Below are 24,973 nucleotides of genomic sequence, written 5' to 3'. Positions count from 1 at the left end.
AGAAGGAAAAGAACCCATGAAAAGGTGGAAACAGATATTGATATACAGGGAAGGTAGCTCTTTGCAGAATATTTGTTGTGAAATCGATTCTATTAGGAATTGTAATCTGGCCTGTTCCCTTTTCCTATTCTGGTCTTGCGTGTAAAATTTAAGGACTTCCTGCAATTTTCTGCAATCAGAAATTCAGAAAATTGAGACAGTAAAGCAAACTTCATTGTGAGATACTATTGATCCCAATGATCGTAGCTACTGTGATGAAGAAGTGTTCCTGTTGATGCTTAAGAATGACCATCTTTACCCAGCTCTCTTGGTCATCAGGATTTCCCTTGATATGTGTCTCTGCAGTTGCAGTGTCTCCCCACAGCTTATCAGAATGGCGGATGCAAAATATTGCCCGGGACTCTGAGAACAGTTCTGAAGAGGAATTCTTCGATGCTCACGGTTTGTAATAGTGAACAGAGTACAGGTAGTCCTCAATGTACGACCACAATTGAGCCCAAAATTTACATTCCTAAGTGAAACCTTTGTTAAGTGAGTTTTGCCCCGTTTGACAACTTTTCTTGCCACTGTTGTTAAGCGAATCATTGCAATTGTTAAGTTACTAACATGGTTGTTAATTGAATCTGGCTTCCTCATTGACTTTGCTTGTCAGAAGGTCTCAAAGGGTGATCACATGACCCCGGGACTCTGCAACTGTCATACATATGAATCAGTTGCCAAGTATTTGAATTTTAATCATGTGACCATGGGGATGCTGCAACGGTTGTAAGTGTGAAAAACAGTCATAAGTCGCTTGGGATGGCCGCTGCCAGATGAGAAAGGTGGCTGGGGAGGGGCCGCATGGGTGCCAAGAAGTTTGGGGAGGGTGCGTGAATGGCCAGGGAGCTGCAGCAGAAGCTCAGGGAAGGTATGTGAGTAGCTGACACAAGCACAAAGAGGCTGAGGCAGGGCGCACAGGTGAAGAGGCTTACCCAAGCAACTTGCAGCTCTCCTTGCCATCTTCTCCATTGACTTTGTTTGTGGGTATCCAGCAGGGAAGGTTGCAAATTGTAATCATGTGATTATGGGACAACTGTCATACGTGTGAGCCAGTTTCCAAGTACCTGTCTCGCAATCACATGACTGGAGTTGCTTAGATGGCCAGAACTTTGAGAACTGGTTGTGACCACCACTCATTCAGTGCCGTTGTAACTTCCATGGTTAAACAAGTAGTTCTTTACCGAGGCCCTCAAAAAATCGTAAGCAAATCAAAAAATCCAGTAGCCCAAGAATTAAAAATGGGTCATCTACAACAGTGTTTCCCAAACTTGACAATTTTAAGGCATGTGGACTTCAACTCCCAGAATTCCACAGCCAGCAACGCTGGCTGTGGAATTCTGGGAGTTGAAGTCCTCATGCCTTAAAATTGTCAAGTTTGGGAAACACTGATCTACAAGATTCAGTGCAAGGACTATAATTGCCACTATGTAGGGCAGATTAACATCAGACAAACAATCGGGTAGAAAACTACACTAATCAAGGAACTACCAAGGAGAATAGCATACCCCACCCACCAAAACTAGGATGGCCGACTACTGTATGCACAGGGAGCAAATCCTACATGTACTCTCATTGATGATGTTACCTAGTTGGGTAATGGAATGTCTGCAAGCAAACAACAAAGCTCAGAGAGCACCAAGGACTCCGCAGATGATGGACTGCAAAGCTAGAGAAGGATTCTGCATAAGAATCTGGAGGACTGTTAGAGACAGTCATCTAATGTGCCTACCTTCCTTTTAAAATTATCCCTTCTTTCTCAACTCCTGATTTTTAACCATGGTGGGCATTTCAGTCTATTTGCAATGACTAGACTGCCTGTATCTTATCCATGCCTTTTTCATTTTAGAGGATTTGTCTGACAGTGACGATGTGTTTGCAAAGGAAATCACTAAGTGGAATTCAAATGATTTCCTTGATACTCTGGAGCGACCCAATGAACGGGATGATGTTCTAGGTAAGAGACATTCCTTTCTGTGTTCCTTATACAATGGCAGGAGAATTGCGGATATTTTGGTCCAGCTATCTCAATTGCTAAAAAAAAATCATGGGTTTTGTTTCAAAATTTGCAAAACCGTAATTGTTTTTTTTTTTTTTAATGTTCATGTAGTTTTATTGTATATTTGAAATGTTTTAGAGCTATGGCAAAATTTTAAAAAGGTCTTTCATTAATAAAAATGAAGGGAAGGAAAAGGAAAATAGGATTTCCCCTGAAAGCTGCTTCCCTCTCTATGGATCAAGGAAATCACCCTTTCATTTTTTTTTATTTGCTTTTAAAAAAAACAACAACAGTCAAGTATTTTGAAGCTTTTCTTAAACGTAAAACTTTTCTATTCAAGTCAGAAGAAGCCAAAATCACTGCTGCTAGTTTCTGCATTAGAAGTTAGACATTTTTCGGCAGTATTATTTTCCCGTGCTCACCCTCAAATTTCTTTGCTGATTGTTGTAAGTGTACCTTCGAAGTGTACCTGGGAGGACCGCTCTTCTGCATGCATTCCTAGCCTACACACACTGCCCTTTCTGACCTCTGGAGTCTGTCATTGGCCCTTTGCCTTTTGTCACTTTGCCACTCAGTGCAGTATAAATTTCCTTTGCAGTTGATGCGACTGGAGTAACCAAGTCAGATAGTGACGGTGTCCCTGCGCCTGGCCCACCAGAGGTGAGGAAACCCGTGCCCGCAACACAGCATTCCTATTTCACTACCTTCAACTACTGTGGCCCCAAACTGTTGGAGAGGGCTTGTGATGACTGTTGTTGTCATAGCTAATTTTTCATAACCTTGGCTGCAGTATATGGCCACATTTAACTCCCCTCCCCCCATCCCACTTGGATGATATGCGTCACCCCCCTCAACAGATCACGTCCTCACAGTTCCTTATGTATCTTTCCGCAGGTTGGCTTGGAAGGGCTCTCTGGGCCGTGCCGCATTCACGCCCTTTTCCTGATCCTCCACAGTGGCAACATTCTAGACCAGGGTGTAGGAGAACCAGGCTCCAAACAGGCTGATGTGCATACGTTCACTGCTACCTTGGACTCCGTCACCCGACTGCACTTTCCTGAAGCCCTGGGGCACATAGCGTTACGCCTAGTGCCCTGTCCACCAATCTGCGCTGCTGCCTATGCCCTGGTCTCCAAGTAGGAAGCATGTTTTTTCAAGCGGCTGAAGACTTGATGCGAGTAGTGCTATTGGGCTGTCTGTCTGAAAAAACAAGAATTGCAGACAACTAGAGTGTGAAGGAGCTTAGTGAGGGCAGTGGTACCTGCTCCATCAATAGTAGTAGTAGTTGTTTTTGTTGTTGTTGTTGTTGTTCTGGGCTCTAGAAGAAAATACAATACACCATACACGCTGTACACTTGTTCTTTGCCCTAGCTTGTTTATAGTGGAGTCAAGTAAAGCACTTGAAGTATGTGATGTGCCACTCAGAGTGAGTACCCAAGAGAGTGAACTTTGGGCAAACACTGGAGATTGCTGGACAGGACTTTTCAGTGTTAGTCTCTCTTTCTTCAGCTGCTCATAGCGCTGAATATTGGGCTACACTCTTACTACAGGCCTTAATTTCAAATGATTGCTGGCCCATGGCCATTTCTTAAACTCTATGTAGAGAATGCCTGCGTTTGTCATTGGCATGGTAGATGATTGGTCTTTTAGTCCCCAGACATGTATATAAAAATACGTGATTGGGTAATTATACATGGGAGGTAATTTCCTAGCTCTCTACAAAGACATAAGTTGCCTCTGTTTTAGATTGGTTCTTGATGTTCTTTTCAACTTGACGTTCCTTTCAACTCCTTTCCTAGACTCAGTCCCTACAGCCACGATGGCGACAGTCTGTCCAGTAGCCAAGATCACATCCCACTGGCCGCTTTGCCTCTGCTTGCAACCTCTTCGGGCAATTATCAGAGTGCCGTGGCAACCGTCATTTCCCGCACCAACCAGGCCTATGCCAATTTCATCCATTCCCCTGACGGCACAGGCTTCTGTGGCCAGGTTAGATTTCCTGCAGTTTTCAGAGCTGGTATAGAAAGTTGGATGCAGAAAGCTAGAACACGGGGGGGAGGGGGGGATCTTTATTTCCTGTGGGTCCACATGTCTCCAGTGGAACAGATATTTAGATTTGCATCCTGTTCTGTTTTTTCCTTTTAAAATAGAGCTGCGATGTTTATTGGAAAAAGTATTTCAGAAAACATTGGGACAATATATAGAAACAGAGACACGGTGACAATAGAAATCAAGCTTTTGGATATGGAAACTGCTACTTTACAAAGATCCTTTTTTTTTACAACATTAATATTTGCAAGATGTCTGAGACCACCGTAACAATCATAGCAATTGAGGTCTTCAGATCCCTTATGATTTCAAGGTTATGTATTTCCCCACAACCTTAACGACTAGAAGCCTCTTCTCATCTGACCACGCAACGGTTGTGCACTGTGCAGAATTAGAAAAGTTATTTTCTAATTTTAGAAATTAGAAAATTTCTAATGTAGTAATTAGTAATTGTCTGATTTCATGGCTGGCTAGAGCAGTGGTTCTCAACCTTTTTAATGCCATGACCCCCAACCAGTCGTAAGTCGAGGACTACTCAACTGGTCCAGCACCGTTTGCAGAATGGGACTTTTGGCGGGCTCAGCAGGGCAGAGACAGCCTGGACAATTCCTATTGGCTTTTGAAAGCCAATAGAATTAGACTCTATTCAAGAGAGTCTATTCTATTGGCTTTCAAAAGCCAATAGAATAAAAGGGAGTAGCACAGCTAAGGAAAAGGGGAAAAAAATGGCGAACTGCGTTGTTTGGCGACCCCCGTGAAATGGTCGTTCGACCCCAAATAGGGTCCCGACCCACAGGTTGAGAACCACTGGGCTAGAGACTTCTTGGAGTTGGAGTTCACAGACCTTAAAGTTGCCAAGTTTGGGAAATGCTCCTCTAGTATGCATTATATTTTCCTGGTAGTTTTTTTGGGACATGGTGTAGAGCAAAGGGTTCTTGAATATAAATTCTTGTAGACTTCCTCAGCTACTCCAATCACAACCCATTGTAGAGAAGAGGCGGAATATGTCTTTTGGGTCCGTTCTTGAAAATTTGGCAAGAAAACATGCTGATGCCTTGAGCTTCTTCTATTAGCAGTTCATTTTTGTCTCCCCCAACAGGTGCTGCTGATTGGAGACTGTGTCGGGGGTATCCTGGCCTTTGATGCCCTTTGCCATAGTCGTGCTGGTGGGTCAGGCAGTCACGGGAGCAGCCGTCGTGGCAGCATGGTCAGTTCCCAAGCCCTGGGATCCCTCTCCTTGCCTCCTCCTCAGTTCTAAAATGGGCAAATGGAGAAACTAGTTGCCTGCTGATGAGATGAACTGAAAATGGATGAAGAGGAGAAATATTTTCTTCTGACTTCATTCTAGAGATGAACTGCCCAAGTATGTCTGCTCTGGAATATAATGTAGTATAGCAGACCAGTCAAGTATCCTGTTTCTTTCTGGTTGAGACCAACTACTGGGGTGTGTAATATTTTTTTGTAGCCAGGAGGCACAACTGTTTCAAATCCCGAGGCCTGATTAAGAGAGTGATACTTCATAGGAGGGGCAACAGTTTGTCATGGGTACTGTTTGGTTTGCTAAAAGAGGCATCTTGTGGCTGTTGGAGTTTTATGCTGCTTGTTTTAGTGGCTATTTCACCACCAATCATGGAAGACCATTCAGCAGCTTGCTATTAATTTCGGAATAATAAATCCAGAACTTTCCTGTGGTCATGATCTGCCCTTTGCCTAAGGAAAAAGCACTCTAATTTCCTGAGCAGAAGAGAAACTTCTCAGCATTCCCCGTTTCCTTCCAGAATGCTGAACTCCTGTCTCCAGAGACTTCGGTGGTGCGAGATCCACTGCTCAAGAAGCCAGAAACATTGGGAGGGATTGGCCGTGCCAGTCCTGAGCCAGGAGTACTTCCTCCTACTCCGAAATATTGCGACAGTGTAGCTCCAGAGAGTGACACTTTACAACAGCAGCATCAAATCTTGTCCAGGTGAGAGCTTAAGGAACCCAAGGCTATAAAGCCAAGATGACTATTAGCCATCAGTTTCCAGTAATCTGATCTGCTTCTTTGCCAATTGGGAACAGGAAGTCAATCTAAAGAATTTCTCTAACGCTAAAGGGCATACCCTAAGGCATGGCGATCCTTTTAGAGACTGAGTGCCCAAACTGCAACCCAAAACCCACTTATGCATCGTCGAGTGCCAGGTGGGTGTGGCCCATTGGGTGGGTGTGGCCCATTGAGTGGGCATGGCTGCGGTGGTAACGGCAGACTGGGTGGGACTAAAAAGTTCAATCAAATCAATTCCAACTTTGCAAGATCTTTTTTTTCCCCGCAAGAAGTTGAAATTGACTGATTTAACCTTTTTTTTTTTTTTTGCACACAGCGGTGGAGTCCTAAAGCGAAAAGATTTTATAAAACCCAGCTGAAGGCCTAGGACTGGGGTGACGGCGCGCGTGCCCACAGAGAGGGCTCTGCCGCATCTGGCAGCCGTGCCATAGGTTCGCCACCACTGCCCTAAGGAGTCCATTAAACTTTTCACTCGTAGAGGAAAAGTAATAAAAACACAGGTGCACAATATAGAGTCTTCAAGAAGTTGCCGAATCTCAACTCCCAGAAGCTAAGACATTAGAATTGTTAATAGTGAGTGACAATGTTGTATTCTGTAATGCTGACAAAAGGTGAAAAATCAGAGAAGAAGAGGGTGACCAGGAGCAAGATGGATGGGCTCAAGTACAGTAACAATGGCTGCACCTTTGGAAGACCTGAAGGATCAGGTTAGGGGAGGATCCCCCTTGAGAAAAATACGTTTATTTGGCCACTAAGAGTTGATATCTGACTTGGTAGTGTATAATAACAAATACTGAGAGTGGTAGTTCAGCAGCATTTGAAGACTCATATGTTGTGCTTCGTGGGAATCATCCCAAATGGTCTCCCTTTCCAGGAAAGGTAGAATTTTAAAAGAGAGCTACGGCTATTCCTTGGTTGTGTAAGAGATTGCTGTGATCATAAGGCTGTAAAGTTTATTGGAGTTGTGCAATACACAGATCTAAACTAGGCAAAGTTGCTTTGTATCTAGCACAGAGATTTTTGCTATGCTGGGTGGCTATTCCTTAAAATCATGCATTTCTTAGGGCTTGCAAGAGACCACACCACTCATTCACACAACGCTACAGTAAGTGTGACCCTCCTGGATTCCCAGTATTCTTTCCCACTTCAGATCCAAATGCTGTATGTCTGACATTAACAGCATAAAGGATGCTGGGAATTGTAGTTCAGCAATTCTGAATCAACTCAGCCGGAGAAGAAGCTTCTTCAGAATGAAGGATTTCTGTCATTAATTTTAATTCCCACCCAATAAGTGTTGTACACTTATTAAATTTCTTCTCTTTCCTTTTTATAATTGTTACTGATTTTCTGTTTATCATCATGCGTCCTTAGTTTCTTTAGAAATTAGAGTAGCTGGACAAATGTAATTTGTGGACTATTTGGACTTGGTTGAGGGCTATTTGTATTTTCCGGCAGGGACATGATTTTTTTTTTTTCCCCTCTTGCCTTTAGCCTGCAATCTAGCCTGCCTGCCTCAGAAACAGAAGGAGACCCTCGACGTAGCAGTAACTCTTCATCTTCGTTGGTGGAGACTTTTGAAAGCCCTAGCATGGTTGGGAAGCTGGAGTTTAAAGTGTCTGGTTTTTTCTTATTTGGCTCCCCTCTGGGATTAGTACTTGCACTTCGTAAAACAGTAATGCCCGCCTTGGATGGTACGGAGATTTTGTTTTTCTTCCACCTTTCTGCATTTCCACATTTTCTGCTTTTCTCATCCATTGTAGACACAGCTATTTACACATTCGTTTGTGTCTTTCAGTGGCTCAAATGCAGCCGTCCTGCGAACAGATCTATAACCTGTTTCATGCTGCTGACCCCTGTGCTTCCCGCCTGGAACCTCTGCTAGCTCAACAGTTTCATGCTGTGCCTCCTTTTGGGGTCCCCCGCTATCAGAAATACCCCCTGGGAGATGGCTCCTCCACTTTATTAGGTGAGAAAAACTGTGAAGGCCAGGCTTGCATTAGATTGGCAGCACAGTGGACTGGAGAGCTCTGTGGCCGGACCCCGTAGGATTCTGTTGCTTCTTTTCTTTTGGAAATATGAAAGTGGGAGGCTGGGCTACAGGGCAAGGGATAAGGGATGTTTGAGGTGTGGTTCTGAACTTAAGGAACTGCAGAGCACAAGATTTGGTTCTCTGGTTTATAGTAGTACTGATCATGGTGGTGCATTTGTTTTACGTCTACGATACAAAATAAAGTAAAATGCACGTTTTAGGAGATGTTGTTTTGTTCAATCATAAGGGCTCCTATGTTGTTCTCAACAATATGCCTTAACGGAAGTGAGGGAGAATAATATTTAAGGAGGAATTCTCTGGAGCCAGTCTCTTAAGGCAATAGAGGAATTTGGTAGAGCAGCCATGTCCCTTTAGCCCTTTGGTGAGAGGATGTCACATGTTTATATTATTTATTTGTAGTTGCTGTATCTATTTCTCAGTGGAAAGGGTGATTTATTTCAGCTGATGGCGGAAGAAGGGAACAGAGGGGGACAAAGAGGAAAGCAAGCAAAAGGTCAACCACATTTGAAATTACAGTGTGAAAGTGCTTCTGTTTAGAAGGGAAAGAGCTTAGGAAGGGAAGGAGCCTGACAGAGCTGATCTTTCATCCTTTAGCCATTAGCCTTGCTTCCTATTTATTATCCTACGTTAGCGATATAATAAAATGCTTTGTCCTTGTATGGAAAAACCGCCCGGAACAAGAGGTAATGGTGTGAAGCAGACATCTCTGAATGATAGATTTTTATTTGTAGGGAATGTTGTACGGAGGGACATAAAAGTTCTCACCTCTGTGGTCTGAAGTGATCACCGCCACTAATTCTGCTGCATGTGCTGATTGATACGCAGGACCTTTCTGCACTTGAGGCTTAATCAAGACAGAAACATGTTCTGGCCGAATCTGCATTGCTTCTAGTCTCTTCATGATAGGGCCTGCTTTGGATCCCCAGCCCACAAGTCAGCCAGTGTTAAGCCCTCTAAGTTAGACTCGTGTTATAATAGTAGTAGTAGTAGTAGTAGTAGTAGTAGTAGTAGTAGTAGTAAAGTTGGAAGGGACCTTGGAGGTCATCTAGTCCAACCCCCTGCTCAGGCAGGAAACCCTATACCATTTCGGACAAATGGCTGTCCAGTCTCTTCTTAAAAACTTCCAGTATTGGAGCATTCACTGCTTCTGGAGGCAGGCTGTTCCACTGGTTAATTGTTCTAACTGTCAGGAAATTTCTCCTTAGTTCTAGGTTGCTTCTCTCCTTGCTTAGTTTCCACCCGTTGCTTCTTGTCCTGTTAAAGTAGTATTTCTTCTTTTAGGCCAGATCTGTTCAAAGGGAGCTTCTTCTGCAAATGCTAACAATTCTTCCATCTATTGATGATCAACCAGTAGCTTTTGAAAAGTTTTATCTGTCAGGCCCAAGGAGGAAGTTTACTTCCTCCCTCAGAATATATATATAGAGTGATAATGATAGGAGGGGAATTTCCTTTCTGGTTCTTTTTTTTTTTTTAGCTGTTCAGCAATATAAATTTGAAACCTCTTGAGTAGAAATGTGTAATTTATATTAGTCTTATTCCATTGTTTTTTTTCTTTTTAGAACTATAATGTTCTAATTACTTTCCTGTGTTATTGACAGAGATAGTGTACACGTTGTGAGAGAGAACTTGCAGACTACTGCATAAATTTAAGAGAAAACGCAAATGTGCTCCTGAGCGATGTTTTCCATTCATCTGCCATGCTAAGGAGCCTTTTACGTTTGCCTGTCGTGCACTCTTGATGCATTGAGGTATCTGCAGAGAGGAAGTTCAGCAAGAAGCATTTCTTGAGAAATTAGAGCCTAGAGAGATAGTGATGCTGTTGTAGGAGAAAGACCATAGAAACAGTAGAGTCCGTAGAATTGACTACAAACAGCAAATCACGATGTTTATTATATTTACATGTTGCATTATATTATACATATATTATATTTACGTGTCATTCAGCAGCTCAGGACAGCGTATTTGGCACTCCCTTCTCTTGTTTTCCCTCAAATAGCCCGTTGAACGGGTTGGGCTGAGAGGTGTTGTGACTGGTCCAAAATCTCCCAATGAGCTCGAGGCTGAACTAGAACTGAGTTTCTCTGATCCTAGTCCAGGTTTTCCCCCACTACATCACGGGATCCATGTCATCATTGAAACTACTGCTATGCTGTGATTGTATGAGATGTGTGTGTGTGTGTGTGTGTGTGTGTACACGCACTTCTTCTTTAAGGAATAGCAACCTGCTGCTGCCTTGCTGAGTTAATTCCCCAAAAGAAATTAGGAGAATTACAGTTCCAATACAGCTGGAGACGGTGAATTTAGGAAAGGCTGATATCGTAGTACAGCAGTGGAGGATTGGAAATACGCCGTCACTGTGTTCACCTCTGCTTATGTTTCTCCTTGAACTAGCCGATGCCTTGCAGAGTCATTCTTCCCTCTTTGTAAGTGAGCTGGACCTTGTGACTCCACCCACTCCAACAGGTGCATTTGGAGGCTTCTGGAAAGGAAATGAGGGAACGGCGAGTGACAGCACTGCAAGCAGCACCAATGAAGTTGTCAAAAGTGAGTCACTTGCTGCCTTTTTGTACTAATTTCCTCAAAACCAGATTTGATCTGTTGGTTGTTTTAGTCAGCTTAGAGCAGGCGCATCAAACTGCTGACCCGTGGGCCGGATGCATCATGCCAAAACCGCGCCCACCCCAGTGTCAGGAATAGGGGAAAAGTCATGATACATCACGACACGTGACGTCGCGAGTTGGACACCCGTGGCTTAAAGCACGGTAGCAAGCCATTTGGTATTATAGGAAAGGTATGATAGGAAAGGTCATCAGTTTTCTGCGTTTAAAAGGCATTATTTTCTTTTAAAAATTCTTAATTGTTTGGCAGGTTTATTCCTGTTTTAATTTCCTTAGGCTTTACAAACAATATTAGAAAATGTGTCATCTAGTTTTTTTAGTTGAAGTGCTAGGAGGTTACATGTCTTTTCTGTGTCTCTTTTGTATCCGAGATACTGGCGTATAAAGCTGTTCCCTCATGTCAGCAGATCAGAATGAAGTGCCTGGTCCTTGAATAGATTCATTGAAGATTCAGTCAGAAATCTGAACAAAGGTTCTTGTTTCTGTGAAACAAATGAGTATATTTTGCAAGGTTGCAATTTATTTGGGTGCCAAGAAAATACTTGTTCATTGAGTGGAAGACCCAAATTCCACAGCTTGGCCACACTGAGCTACTTTGTATCACTTCTGGAGTGCTCAAAAACATCCAATGGCCATTATGGTGATTAAGAACGTACTTCTGGACAGAGCGGGCCACTTCAATTTTGCTGGAACAGAATGTTATAAAACAGCTTTAAACATTCCTGCAGAAGCTCTGACAGCTAGCACCAAACTAGATATGATGTTAAAAGAATATTTGCATTAAGTGTGTGAGGTTTGTATCTTTCTTTTAAACATCAGTCATTAGTTGTACAGTAGGTAGGGACTGATGCATATCAGAATTTAATCATTAAAAACAAGGGTATAGCTTCCATTGAGGGACCCCAGTGAAGGAACAGAATATTGAATTCTTTTGTTGTATCTGTATTAATGTCTAGAAATTAATGCTATTTGTACTTTTAAGCAACTGCAGCTTAAAAGTAAAGATTCATTTAATGGCAAGTGCCCTTTGATCCTTGAGTCTTTTGTGATTTCTTTGGGGGGAGCTGGATAAATTGAAAAGGTATTACGCATTAATGAAACTGTTCAGCAGCTGCTGTTCTGCTGAGATTTCACTTAGAGTCACCTCTTTGGGCTTTTATTAAGCACACAGATAACATTAACTTGCTGGAAAGAAATAGATTTTATTTATTTATTTATTTATTTAATTTTATTTATATGCCGCCCAATCCCAAAGTTCTCAGGGCGGCGTACAAAATTAAAACAATCATCTAACAATAAAACAATAAAATAATACAATCATACAGCATGTCCGATCATATCCCGCCCCCCCCCCCTCGGGGACATCAGCCCCAGGCCTGCCGGAACAGGAGAGTTTTAACGGCTTTCTTAAAGGCCGGCAGGGTGGGAGTAGTTTGAACCTAGGGGGGAAGTTGATTCCACCAGGTCCGAGCCACCACAGAAAAGGCCCTTCCCCGAGGGCCCGCCAGCTGACATTGTCTGGCCGACGGGACCTGAAGGAGGCCCAATCTATGGGACCTCACCGGTCTCTGGGAACTGTGCGGCAGTATGCGGTCCTGTAAGTAACCTGGCCCTATGCCATGAAGGGCTTTAAAGGTGATAACCAACACCTTGAATTGCGTCCGGAGACCCACAGGAAGCCAGTGCAGCTCGTGGAGGATAGGTGACACGTGGGTGTACCTTGGCGCGGCTGCATTCTGAACCAACTGCAGCCTCCGAACGCTCTTCAAGGGTAGCCCCATGTAGAGCGCGTTACAGTAATCCAGTCTTGAGGTGACAAAGGCATGAGTGACCGTGAGTAAAGCCTCCCGGTCCAAATAAGGCCGCAACTGGTGCACCAGGCGAACCTGGGCAAAGGTCCCCCTGGCCACAGCCGATAGATGTTGTGGAAATGAGCTTCCTCACTATAATTCTGCTCTAGCATATGTCACAACATGGATATGTTTTGCTGCTAGTCAGTATTGTCCCTAACCTGAAGAATTCAACAATCTCCCACGTTGTAACTTTATTCATGTATCTTGATAATAGCCATTGAAAAGACGTGTTTTGCTAGTTTTTTTTAAAATGCATTGTTCATTTCTGCTTTGTCACACGTTTTTGAAGTCTTGGCCAGTGTAATGTAGTGCTTCTTGAGAATACTAATATCTGCAAAGGACTAATTGCTTTGATGGATCCACTATATCTATTAATGTTTTTAATGGTTTTATGTAGCTTTATATAAGATGAAAAATACGATGCATTAATGCCCATGGACAGGGGTAGGCAACCTTGGCTCTTTTATGACTCATGGACTTCAACTCCCAGAATTCCTGAGCAAGCTATGCTGGCTCAGGAATTCTGGGAGTTGAAGTCCATGAGTCATAAAAGAGCCAAGGTTGTCTACCCCTGCTCATGGGGGTAAAGTTCCTTTGCCATTTCTTTTTCAGGGATTGTTTTCCCTTGTATTTCATATCTTTATATGCTTTTTAAAGGGTAAAATAATAGAGAAATATTTAAAAAGGATGACCAATAAAAGCAGTCAAACATGCCAAGGACCTTTTTACCCATTTTAGAGGAGAAAGGGAAAGAATAGGGGCATCTTTAGGGCATCATCCTAATATGGTTTCTCCTCCCCTTTGGTCTAGTTCTGGATCGTTGGTGGGGCTCTAAACGCATCGACTACTCTCTCTACTGCCCTGAGGCACTCACGGCCTTTCCCACCATCACCCTGCCTCACCTTTTCCATGCCAGCTATTGGGAAAGTGCTGATGTGGCTGCCTTCATCTTACGCCAGGTGGGCCATTGCAAGCCAGATGGAAATTAACCTGTGTGTATGTCCTGTGGAACGTATGTCCTGTACTTGTTTGATTTGACTAGAGGCAACCAAGCGAGCTTCCCTCAAAGGCAGCTTAAAAGATGATCTGGGATTGTCTTTCAGGCTGTCAAGCAAAGTATCACCGACCCACTGTCGGATCGCTATAGGTCTTGCAGTGAAAGAAGTCCCACCGCCCACCTCTCTGGGCAAAAGGAGAATGAAACAGATCGCTTGCGTGCAATTGCACCCAGATATATCCATGTGACATTCTCACGCTCTGCATATATCTTGTTAAATGCAAAAAGGGGAAGAGTATTTGCTCATGAAAAAATAAAGGGAGGGAGGAATTTTCTTGCCGTTTTTAAGCACCCCATTTTTGAGTTGGAAATATATCGGCTCATCTCTTGACCGCGGCTGACATCGTGGAATCACAGAAAGCCGAAAAATGCCTTTGAAATGAGGCAGGATCCTCCTTTGGAAGGGCTCTAAGGTAGAAGGCAAAGAAACGGGGTGTGCTTTGGTGGCTAAATCTTACCTTGACAGGTCAAGCCTAAATGAGTTCTGAGACTCAATCGTTTTAGCTGCTAAATCATGTCCTTAGATTTCCAAAGGTCCTATACTTAATTCTTAGCATCTCCCTCCATAAGAGAAAGTCCTACTGCACTGCGCGTAGTTCTCAACTTAAAACAGTTCATTTAGTGCAGTGGTTCTCAACCTTTTTAATGCTGCGACCCCCAACCGGTCGTAAGTCGAGTACTACTCAACCGGTCGTAAGTCGAGGACTACTCAACTGGTGCAGCACCGTTTGCAGAATGGGACTTTTGGCGGGCTCAGCAGGGCAGAGACAGCCTGGACAATTCCTATTGGCTTTTGAAAGCCAATAGAATAAAAGGGAGTAGCACAGCTAAGGAAAAGGGGGAAAAAATGGTGGACTGCGTTGTTTGGCGACCCCCGTGAAATGGTCGTTCGACCCCAAATGGGGTCCCGACCCACAGGTTGAGAACCACTGATTTAGTGAGTGTTTAAAGTTACAAGGGCACTAAAAAAAGTGACGACCGTTTTTCCACACTTAACGACTGTTGCAGCATCGCCACGGTCCCGTGATCAGCATCCAGACCCTTGACAACCAGCATGTATTTGTAACAGTTGCAGTGTCCCAGGATCACGGGATCCCCTTTTGCCACCGTCTGACACGCGAAGTCAATGGGAAAGCCAGATTCACTTAACAACCATGTTACTAACTTAACAACTGGAGCGATTCGCTTAACCGTGGCAAGAAAAGTTGTAAAATGGGGCAAAATTTGCTTAACAAATATTTGGCTTAGCCACAGAAATTTTGGGCTCAGTTGTGGTCATAAGTCAAGGATTATCTGTAGAAAACAACCAGGGACCAACTTCCCCCTTGTAAGACACACAGTGCACCTCCCGCTCCGTTCTGCTACCAGAATTTCTATTTCGCCTTCCGGTTTTTTTAATTTAACAAAATTACAATTAGCAGTGGAAACGTTTTTAAATCGTAATGCCTTTAGCATTTTTCCTCTCTTTTCTTGAATGTCAAAACAGGAACAATGTTCTGCAAGCTGGAAAATGCTTGTAAGGGGGAAGGAGGCTTGTTTTTGCTGCTTTTCAGCACACACCCACACACTTGTGTAGGTTTCAGTATGCATGCAATTTTATATTTAAAGTTGGATTCCGCTGTGTATAATTGCGGGTGTGTTATATACAGCAATTGCACAGGCTGTGACAGGACACAAAGCCACTGCACAATTTCCCACTACTCACAGAATTACAGCATTTTACTTGGCTTTATTCTGAAGCCAACTTTTGTTTATAACTCTACAGGCGTTCATGCAGCTATACACTGCAACAACAAAGAAGCAGCTTTTGTGAATACCCAACTACTTACTGCATTACGCCGTGCCTTTCGGCATCGTTGTGTATAATAAAACATCAGTGACCTTTAAAACTCTGGCTGCTTCTCCCAAAATTGCAATTCTGTACATAGCTAGGTGGCCCTTAATTTTGTATTACCCGTTATAGATTAAATGCTATATTCATTAACAAGTGCCAGCTCAGCAAAAATTGCATTTGGAAGAATACCAGGAAGAAGCCGTGCCTCAGAGACAAGAGGGATCCCAGCACTCTCTTGCCCAGGCTAGTAGAAGCATGGCAAAGCATGCTTGCCTTGTCCGCTTTTGAAGCAGTCTTGATGCCGAAAATTAAGGGATTGTTCCCTTTAAATACTGGCTACATATTAAAGCAGGGCAAATCTGGACATCAGTCCTTTTTGCCCAGTATGTTTCGCGGCCTAGAATGTACAGTCTCTGATTGCAGGTGATTGAGACAGAGCAGCACCAAGTGACTGAAAGCGAGGAGAGTTCGATCTACAGTCCAGCATTTCCCCGTGAAAAGTGGCAGCGCAAACGGACGCAAGTGAAGATCCGGGTACGAACCTCCTGTGTCTTCTTCTCTCAGCTTTCCTTGGGTCTTTTCTCTTGTAGTTTTCAGGGCATGTTGAGGTCTGGCTTAGGTTGCTCTACTGGCTTTGTAGGAAGATACGTAGTCTGATCATATTTATTTCCTGCTCCTAATGTTCCTGAATCCGTCACCGGTGTCGATCTCACATTGTTTGCCTTTAACTCCCCTAAACATTATGACAATCATTTTGATTCCGCAGGAACAACATATTGTTGTCGCAATTCAAAATCTGATTTTACTTAGATAATATTATTTGTATGATGTACTGGGTTTTTGATATTGACTGGGAGACTTACTTCACTTTCATAACATCTTGATTTTTTCTAGGTTCAGGTTTGGCCCCTGAAATGAATTAGCAGCAAGCTGTTATGGGCTGTGATGGTTGTGAGCATTGGCACCCAAAACATGAGCTATTGGCAAACTAGGGTCATAGTGCTAAATGTAGGATGAAAATCCTTTACTCATAATACATAAAAGGTGATAAGCTGCCTTCTCTAGTGGAATATAATGGTGGTTGTTTTATTAGTAGGAAAAACTCAGTACAAGATATCCCTATAATTCCTATGGCTACTGATTTTATTTTTAAAGACACTCTTATATAGTTAACCAAGCTGGAACACAAAGCATCCCCCCCCCAAAAAAAAGATTTGTTCAGTCGCATAAATGTCCTTCTAATGCAGCTAGAAGAACAGAGAGCTATTATGCAGTAAAATTCTCCTGCCTGCTCTAAATAACAGTTGTTGCATGAGTTTCGTTCATGATTTGGGAATCAAGGTATTTAAATTCTCAAACCAGCTCTGTTGCAATCTCACTGCAGACATCCATTTCTTGAGAAATTCTCCCCTTGTCCAGTTTTGCAATGATGAGGTTAATAATGTCTGGCTTTTTGTTTTTCAGAATGTTACAGCGAACCATCGTGCCAGTGATGTGGTTGTGTGTGAGGGACGACCCCAAGTCCTTAGCGGGCGCTTCATGTACGGTCCACTTGATGTGGTAACTCTCACTGGAGAGAAGGTAACCAAGGTTTTAGTTTGATTTACGAGGACAAGTGAACAGGGGTGAGGTGTAATGCTGGCATGAACCTGAGCAAGCAGCATTTTACATGCTGTAAGCCTTCTCTTTCCTAGTGGGCGTATAAACATTATGTAAAATGTTTCCCTTGTGAATGGTTGTTTAGTCCTTCGAGGTAGACCAGACCTGGAAACCAAAATGTCATGTGGGTTAGTGCTACTTTTATTATAACAGTTGTAATAGCAGAATCTTGGAAGTCTGAATATGTCTGTATGAACGAGGGAGGGTTTGTCTGAGACGTTTTCTCAAGGTGCTTTCTTGGCCTGAGCTCAGGCTCCTTTTATCTGACGGTTGTCTTGGTGGCAACTCTTCCTCCTGTCCTTCAAGACTATTCCCTCTGCCCTCTGCAATGGCAGAAGGAAGAAGAACTGATACTGGACCAAGGGCAAGGCTTTCCTGGAACTAAGGAGGGAAAGAGGGCAGCAGAAATAAGTAGCGTTGCAAGCTACTAATTTAAAGCTAAGCCAAGACCATGGGATAGAATGTGGCCTCCGGAGGGATTCTTAGATTTGTTGTGAAAACTTCCCTAGTTCTCGTGTTTAAGTGATCGAGACAGCTGCCTTGTTCTCAGGGGATCTACCATAGAACCAGTTTTCAGATCACCTCAGTGCGAATCCCCCATTTTTCCAGGGTTAGAGTTCCATTAAAACCATTTATGATATGAGCCTGGAACTCATCAATAATAGCAATCTAAAGCTAGCAATCTAAAATTAGAGGGGGGGGGGAGGTTGGGGAGGGGAGAGTAAAGGAAGCCATTCACATTACAACTATGGAATAGAGCAAGTGTTGTATCCTAAGAGGAGGAAACGATTTGCAAGCGAAGTGGAGTAGATGTAGTTGGGGTTGTAATATGAAAACTCCACAGACCCTTGGGAAGGCAAAGAACAGATGTTTTCCAGAAGGACAGAGCTGTTGTAAGAAACAGATAGTAGAAATAAATAAAAAAATATAGGAATTTTGCCTATCCCCTTCAGAGGAATGAATATGAAAAGCTAATAAGTAGAAAATGGATTTTTAAAAACCAACTTAAGGAGAAGATGGGAGTGAAGGAAGGATTTGTGCTCTCTCCTTTTATCGTAGTAACAACTGTCATTTAGCAATCTTAAGGTGTTATTTGTGCCTAGCGGTGTGGTATAACAGTATATGCAATGAGGTGAACACTGCACTGATCTTTCTTTCCAGGTGGACATCTACATAATGCCACAGCCATTGTCAGGGAAATGGGTACATTATGGCACAGAAGTGACAAGTGGTAGCGGGAGGCTTTCTTACACCCTTCCTGAAGAGAAGATGCTGGGCATTGGCATGTACCCTATCCGTATGGTGGTGAGGTGAATGCATGGTAGATCCTTTCCTGTGCTTGGTCTCTTGGGCAGCCTGTTCTGTGCCAGATATTCTCTTCTACCATCCAGGAAAGCTTGTAACATAATATACGCAATCATCCATAATGCACCACAAAATTATTTATATTATGTTGATTGCAGCCCTTGATTGTGGGATGTGACCCACTGGACCAGAATGGTTCAAATTTGGTCTTGGCAACTGTTTAGCATACAGGTGCAATTGTTACAGTCCAGTTGCCTGCCAATGAAAATAAGCAACTGGTGGCTCTTTAGATGTTGCTGAACTGCAATTCCCAGCAGCCCCAATCAGCATGGCCGATGTTGGGGGTGCTTGGAGGTGTACTTCGCCAACAGGTTTACAGTTAATAGTTGAACTGCTTGGCTTTTTCCTTCTTTGGTTTTCTACGCTGTGGGGGGGGGAGGGAAACCACCCTCACTTGCTTCTATCTTCATGGCTTGTTTGAATGCAGAAGTTGAGCATTTCTGATTCTGAGGGTGTAGGAATATTTGCTTTGGGGCTGACACCTTTCTGTCTCTCCACAGAGGTGATCACACCTATGCTGAATGCTTTCTGACAGTGGTAGCTAAGGGCACACCTTGTGTCGTCTTTAGTATTGATGGCTCCTTCACAGCTAGTGTCTCCATTATGGGCAGTGACCCCAAGGTGCGTGCAGGTGCTGTTGATGTAGTAAGGTAGGTGAATAGCCCTCCTCATAGACTCCTTGTATTTCTTTGAGCTAACTGATCTGCTGTTTCTCTTTCTTAAGGTCTCCAAAATCTGTGCCAGGACTATAGAGAAATTCTTACATATGTTACATTCCTCAACAGAGTTACTTTCTAGTATTCTTCCTTATTCTTTAAATCTTTTTTTTCCCAATACTTACCCTAATTAATTTTTTCCCATTAAGGGCAAAATATTTTAAAAAAAGATGTTTAATAAGTAACAGTTACAAAAAAGCAATTTAAAGCACCAATTGAAAACAGTTCGGCTGTTTTCCTTCACACTAATAATAAGTTTGCATGCCAACTTCCATATTTGTCCCTGCCAACATGCTGTCAGAATAAATTTCTTGGAAGAAGCTTTCATTAAAGCAACTGGTTTTTTTTTCCTACTTTAAAATAGCATTCTAACATCACTGTTCTTTTTATGAAAAATGAAGAGAGAAGCATGTCTACTCACTTTGTCAGCTTTAATAAACAGTTTGGTTGTTGAATATTGATAGTGTTTTCTATGAATCAGACTGGATTCATACCAACAATACACTGGAAGTTTTTAAGAAGAAACTGGACAGCCATTTGTCCGAAATAGTATAGGGTTTCTTGCCTGAGCAGGGGGCTGGACTAGATGACCTCCAAGGTGCCTTCCAACTTTATTATTATTATTATTATTATTATTATTATTATTATTATTATTATTATTATTATTATTATTATTATATGCTTGTTAGAGAATGCAGGTTCTTTCTATTGTTTTCAATCGCACTATAGTTACCAAATGAAAGGATTTCTTTATATAAACCCTATATACAGTGCTTTTTTTGAAGAAAAAAAAAAAGGTGTCGGAACTCACACACGTCATATAACCCGCCTTGCCTACCCTACAAGATTCCATCCAAAAAAGGTGCCAGAATTCCATTCTGGGCATTCTATGACAAAAAAAGCCTTGCGATATAAATTAAAACATGAAATTTATTGCAGTGAGGGAGAATTCACTACTTTCCCTCACTGCATTCATTATTCCAGTGGTGGTGAACCTATGGCACGCGTGCCAGAGGCGGCACTCGGAGCCCTCTCTGTGGGCACACGTGCAGTTGCCCCAGCTTTGCCCCCCTGACCCCCTCCTCACCAGCAACCCCCCTGGAGGCGAGTCGCCCCCGAGCATGGCCCATGCAGAGCAGTGCAGTCAAGGACATGGCAGCCAACGTAGACAAGAATCTGCCTTCATGCCCCATTGTGCACAGTTGATGCTATGGGGCGTGGGCAGAGGGCGTGGCCTCCATGGCGCAGTGGGGCTGCCTGGGCAATCTGCGGCAGGCCCTGGAGGCGGTGAGTGGCCTTGTGGGCAGGCTCGGGGGGGGCAGGGGCTGGAGCAAGCGCGGGGCCAGTTTGTGAGCACTCGGTCTCTAAAAGGTTCGCCATCACTGCACTATTCCCTCCCTGACCTGTTCTGACTTTTCCAGGGGCAAAATATATTTATAACCTGTCCCACTAATATTCTTCGAACATGCATTGATGGTGACTCAAAAGGGCCTTTTTTAAAGGAAATAAATGCAAAAATGCTACAAAGACAACATGCCCTTTCGTTACAGCTTTATCATAATTAGGACCAACAATATCCCCTAGATACAATCCTTCCATCTTCATACTCTTCGATAGGGTCAGGAAATTCAGATGTTAAGAACTACCGCTCCCACAATCCTTTGCTAGGAGTGACTACGGTTTTAGGGCTGCTAAGGAGAAGTAAACTGAAATATTTGGAAAACAGCAGGTTTTTAGTTTGTTCTCCATCTTTCCCTTTGCTTTTGTAGACATTGGCAAGATTCTGGTTTCATGATCATCTACGTGACAGGGCGTCCAGACATGCAGAAGCACAGAGTGGTGGCTTGGCTTACCCAGCATAATTTCCCACATGGCATTGTCTCTTTCTGTGATGGCCTCACACATGACCCTCTTCGCCAGAAAGCTGCCTTTCTACAGGGCCTTCAGCAAGAGGTATGTAACCACTTGTGTTCTTGCACAACCGGGAGAGGTATACAATAGAGCAGGGCTTTTCAACTTTTTTACCCATTGTACCACTTTTAGGATATGGCAATATCCGAGTACCACCAGTTGCCTAGCAATATGTCAGAAACTTGATGACCCCCCCCCCAAAAGGAAAAAAGTAATAAAGTACAGGTAGTCCTTGACTTACAACAGTTCGCTTAGTGACTGTTCAAAATTACAATGGCACTGAAAAAAGTGCTCCCCGATCCACAGCCGAGCAAGACACCTGCCTGCTCGCCCAGTGGCACTCTTCCTCCTGTCTGAGCTTTTCATTGTTGTGAGCATTTCTATTGAGGATTGGCAGCGGGGGTGGAGTGGGGTGTATTTGATTTTTATTCCCCCTGTCTACTGGGTGGTTGCAGCAGGTTTTGGTCACTTCACATGACCCTGGGACACTGTGACCATCATAAATATGAATCTGAATGTAAATCACAAGACCCTGGAGATGCTGCAACATTCCAGCTGATTGGCACTTCTTCTGGGCTCAGCAGAAGCGCCAGGATCAGCGCCGAGCTCCAGCTGGAGCCTGGCACTGAGACTGGCGCTTCCGCTGAGCCCTGACAGCCCTGCAGCTCCAGCCATCTCTTCTCAGGCTTGTGTGGTGCTGCCATCAGTTCAGCTCATTCCCCTCCCCCGTTACTTTTCTTGGATGGTCGCGTACCATCTGCCAGGTGCCAATGTACCATGGGTGGTACCCGTACCACTGGTTGAAATGCCCTGCAATAGAGATTCTACTCTGGTGTAACTGAGGAGCTTGTGGAAAAAGCTGGAGGAGGACCACAGGAGAAAGGAGAGGGAAAAGAAGGGAGGAATGTGACTGAGGTGGCTAGTAGGGCCCAACTCTCAGAGAAACAGCCTCTCCTGGTTTCGTTCTAACATTCTGCAGGAGAGGCTGCATGGCCTTGCTTATCTGGTGGCCTTGTCTCATATTCTGCTAGGTCAGGCTATGTAACTCTGGAAGTGGGTTGGTCCATAATACAGTGGTTCTCAACCTTTTTAATGCCGTGACCCCAACCGGTCGTAAGTTGAGGACTACCCAACCGGTCGTAAGTCGAGGACTACCCAACCGGTTGTAAGTTGAGGACTTTCCCTGCCCGGGAGCGCTGCGCATGCGTGGTGCTGTCCCCTGCGCCAGCCAAGGCATAGCTGGCAAACGGCAGAGATGGCGCAGGCCGACCACCAGCTGGGCCACCAGCTGGCCCAGCCCAAGGGAGGTAAGGCACCCGCCGGGCCCCATGCGCACCAGCAACCCTCCGTGCGCCCGCTGGCCTCCCACCTCCCACCCCTGGCCCTCTTTTACTTACATTTTTAATAGTTGCTCAGCAGGGAGGGGTGGAAACTTCCAGACAGCTCGCTTTCGCTGCAGACAACTTGCAGCACCGTTTGCAGAATGGGACTTTTGGCGGGTTCAGCAGGGCAGAGACAGCCTGGACAATTCCTATTGGCTTTTGAAAGCCAATAGAATTAGACTCTATTCCAGAGAGTCTATTCTATTGGCTTTCAAAAGCCAATAGAATAAAAGGGAGTAGCACAGCTAAGGAAAAGGGGGGAAAAATGGCGGACTGCATTGTTTGGCGACCCCCATGAAATGGTCGTTCGACCCCAAATGGGGTCCCGACCCACAGGTTGAGAACCACTGCCATAATAGGTCTAAAGCGAGTCAGCTGAGCGACTAGGCGGCAAGTGCCACATTGTGATGAGGTCCCCCTTACATAAGTGTGTAAATAATGCATCAATTTCACCAGGCTTTGAATAGTTAATTAGTGTTGATATTCATTTTAATTTATGGATTTGGTACTTTTATCATCTGCATTTTAATTATTTTGCACTTGTATATTTGCTTGAATAGGAAGGGCCTAAAATTAATTTTAAAATGTCTTTTGCTTATTTGTTGTAGGCAGAGGTTACTATTGTAGCTGCCTATGGTTCCACCAAGGACATCTCAGTCTATAGCTCTTTAGGGCTTCCTTCATCCCAAATTTACATTGTGGGCCGGGCTGTGAAGAAATTGCAAAGCCAGTGCCAGGTATGGAGTTGGCTCAGCTATGGTTCTGCCCAGCCAGCTGAGCGATTAGGCGGCAAGTGCCAAATTGTGATAAGGGCCCCCTTGCAAAGGCTGTGGCTTATTTAGAAATGGGTGATTAACTGCCTTAATCTTTCTCCTTGCAGTTCCTTTCAGATGGCTACGTTGCCCATCTAGCCCAGCTGGAAGCAGCATCCCTTGCCCACTCGCCGAAGGGAACAACAAGGCCCACTTTGGGCAAAGGCAGTTATGGCTGCCCTGCTCCTGTTGACTTTCTGCGCAAGCAGAGCCAGCTGTTGCGTTCCCGGGGACAGAGCCAGGTGGAACGAGAGGGAACAGGAAGCACCCAGCCCCGAGCCAAAATCCGGAGTATCAGTCTGAAGCTGGAGAGTGAGGAGTAAACCCAAGAAAGAAAGTCTCTGCATTTTCTTACTTGCAGCAGCTGATGCTTGGATTGGGCCTGTAGAGGCCACAGATGGGAGAGAAAGAAGCTAAGAACAACATGCAGATAGAGAGAGAGAGAGAGGGAGGGAGGGAGAGAGAGAGAAAGAGAGAGAGAAAGGGCTCTGCCTTGCCGAGGCCAGAAGCTGGCAGACAGCGCTGCTAGGATGAGGAAGAGAGAGCTTCTGTCCAATCCCAGAGAGTGTTCTGTTCCCATTGACCCAGTTCTTGGCTTCTGTTTGTGGTCCTCCTTGACCTACAGTGCAGCCAGTGTTCCTGAACTCATGCCCCCCTAGGGATGGGTGGAGGGGAAGGGCACAATGGGAATCCATTCATATTCTCCCCTTATTTAAACTGTGCCATGTTGTTTGTGAATTCCTTTTTCCAGAATGTGAGGCCCGTTAAGATTGGGTTATATCCCTTCTCCCAGCCTGTCCATAGGTGAGGCAGTGGCCCTCATGATTTCTCAAGTCTTCCCACAATCCTCTCCAGTTTAAGGTAGGCTGGATGGTTCAGGAAAAAAAAGGCATATATCTATATATCTATATATTTCCGTATAAATATATATGGATTCCAGCATGGCCATTTCACCTCCGAGGCTGAGCGCCTTGCTCCAGCCTCTACTTCAATTCTCAGCCTTCATCCTGCCTATACTTTGTTGGTCGTTGGATATCTGCATGATACTGCCTTTCTGTGCATGTATTGTGTCCGGAATGAGAGCACGGGAGAGTAAGGTTTAAGGGTGAATCTGTACTTCCTTTCTGGACATTTGGGGTGGGGGGTGGGGGTGGGATTTGCTTCACAGTGTCCAAACTGCTGGGAAGCAGAGAGGCAGAAAGAAGAACCCCGCTTTGGAGGATTTATGGGAATTTTGCATTCTTTCAATGTGTTCACAAAACAATAAAATTTTAAGTATTAAACATTGTAAATACCTTGAAGCCGTTGGGATTTTTAATTCAGCATTCTTTTAAGTAGGGATGAATGCTTCTAAACAAGAAACTAAATTCTGCCCTATAAATCTAAGTGTTTGTCTGTGTGTCTGTCTCTGTGTGTGTGCTTATAAAACACTAAAACAATAGCAAAAGGTTGGAACTTTAAAGAGGAACTCAACTTTCACTTATCTTTCTTTCTCCACTAAAATGGGAACGGTAACAGTCGTTCCCAATCTCCCGTGCATACCCAGAAAAGGATGCACTTCTTTCTATCAAAACACGTCTAATCTTTGCCC

At 44.0% G+C, this 24,973-nt stretch overlaps 1 protein-coding gene across 4 annotated transcripts in view; it reads left to right on the top strand.

Moving 5' to 3' along the window:
- PITPNM1 (phosphatidylinositol transfer protein membrane associated 1) overlaps positions 1-24,261 on the top strand; it is a 37,663-nt gene extending 13,402 nt beyond the window's left edge. For 3 of the 4 annotated variants that reach the window (XM_039344180.1, XM_039344183.1, XM_039344182.1), the window contains exons 7-24: positions 346-441; positions 1,886-1,993; positions 2,634-2,695; positions 2,930-3,171; positions 3,835-4,024; positions 5,184-5,291; positions 5,863-6,047; positions 7,617-7,816; positions 7,921-8,091; positions 10,567-10,719; positions 13,457-13,605; positions 15,961-16,071; positions 17,002-17,118; positions 18,358-18,506; positions 19,062-19,211; positions 21,047-21,230; positions 23,179-23,307; positions 23,451-24,261. In XM_039344180.1, the coding sequence (XP_039200114.1) occupies positions 346-441; positions 1,886-1,993; positions 2,634-2,695; positions 2,930-3,171; positions 3,835-4,024; positions 5,184-5,291; positions 5,863-6,047; positions 7,617-7,816; positions 7,921-8,091; positions 10,567-10,719; positions 13,457-13,605; positions 15,961-16,071; positions 17,002-17,118; positions 18,358-18,506; positions 19,062-19,211; positions 21,047-21,230; positions 23,179-23,307; positions 23,451-23,705 (2,759 nt within the window). In that variant the 3' untranslated portion in view covers positions 23,706-24,261. Of the gene's footprint in view, positions 1-345; positions 442-1,885; positions 1,994-2,633; positions 2,696-2,929; positions 3,172-3,834; positions 4,025-5,183; positions 5,292-5,862; positions 6,048-7,616; positions 7,817-7,920; positions 8,092-10,566; positions 10,720-13,456; positions 13,606-15,960; positions 16,072-17,001; positions 17,119-18,357; positions 18,507-19,061; positions 19,212-21,046; positions 21,231-23,178; positions 23,308-23,450 lie in introns of those variants that run through there. The other variant, XR_005556822.1, reaches the window with a different exon arrangement.
- Positions 24,262-24,973: the final 712 nt, after the last annotated feature.

Source organism: Crotalus tigris, unplaced genomic scaffold (genome assembly GCF_016545835.1).
Source record: "Crotalus tigris isolate CLP2741 ecotype Arizona unplaced genomic scaffold, ASM1654583v1 scf7180000017899.1852299, whole genome shotgun sequence".
NCBI classification, from domain to species: domain Eukaryota; kingdom Metazoa; phylum Chordata; class Lepidosauria; order Squamata; family Viperidae; genus Crotalus; species Crotalus tigris.
The sequence above is the reverse complement of the archived record's forward strand: the minus strand, read 5'-3'. Positions and strand labels throughout refer to the sequence as shown.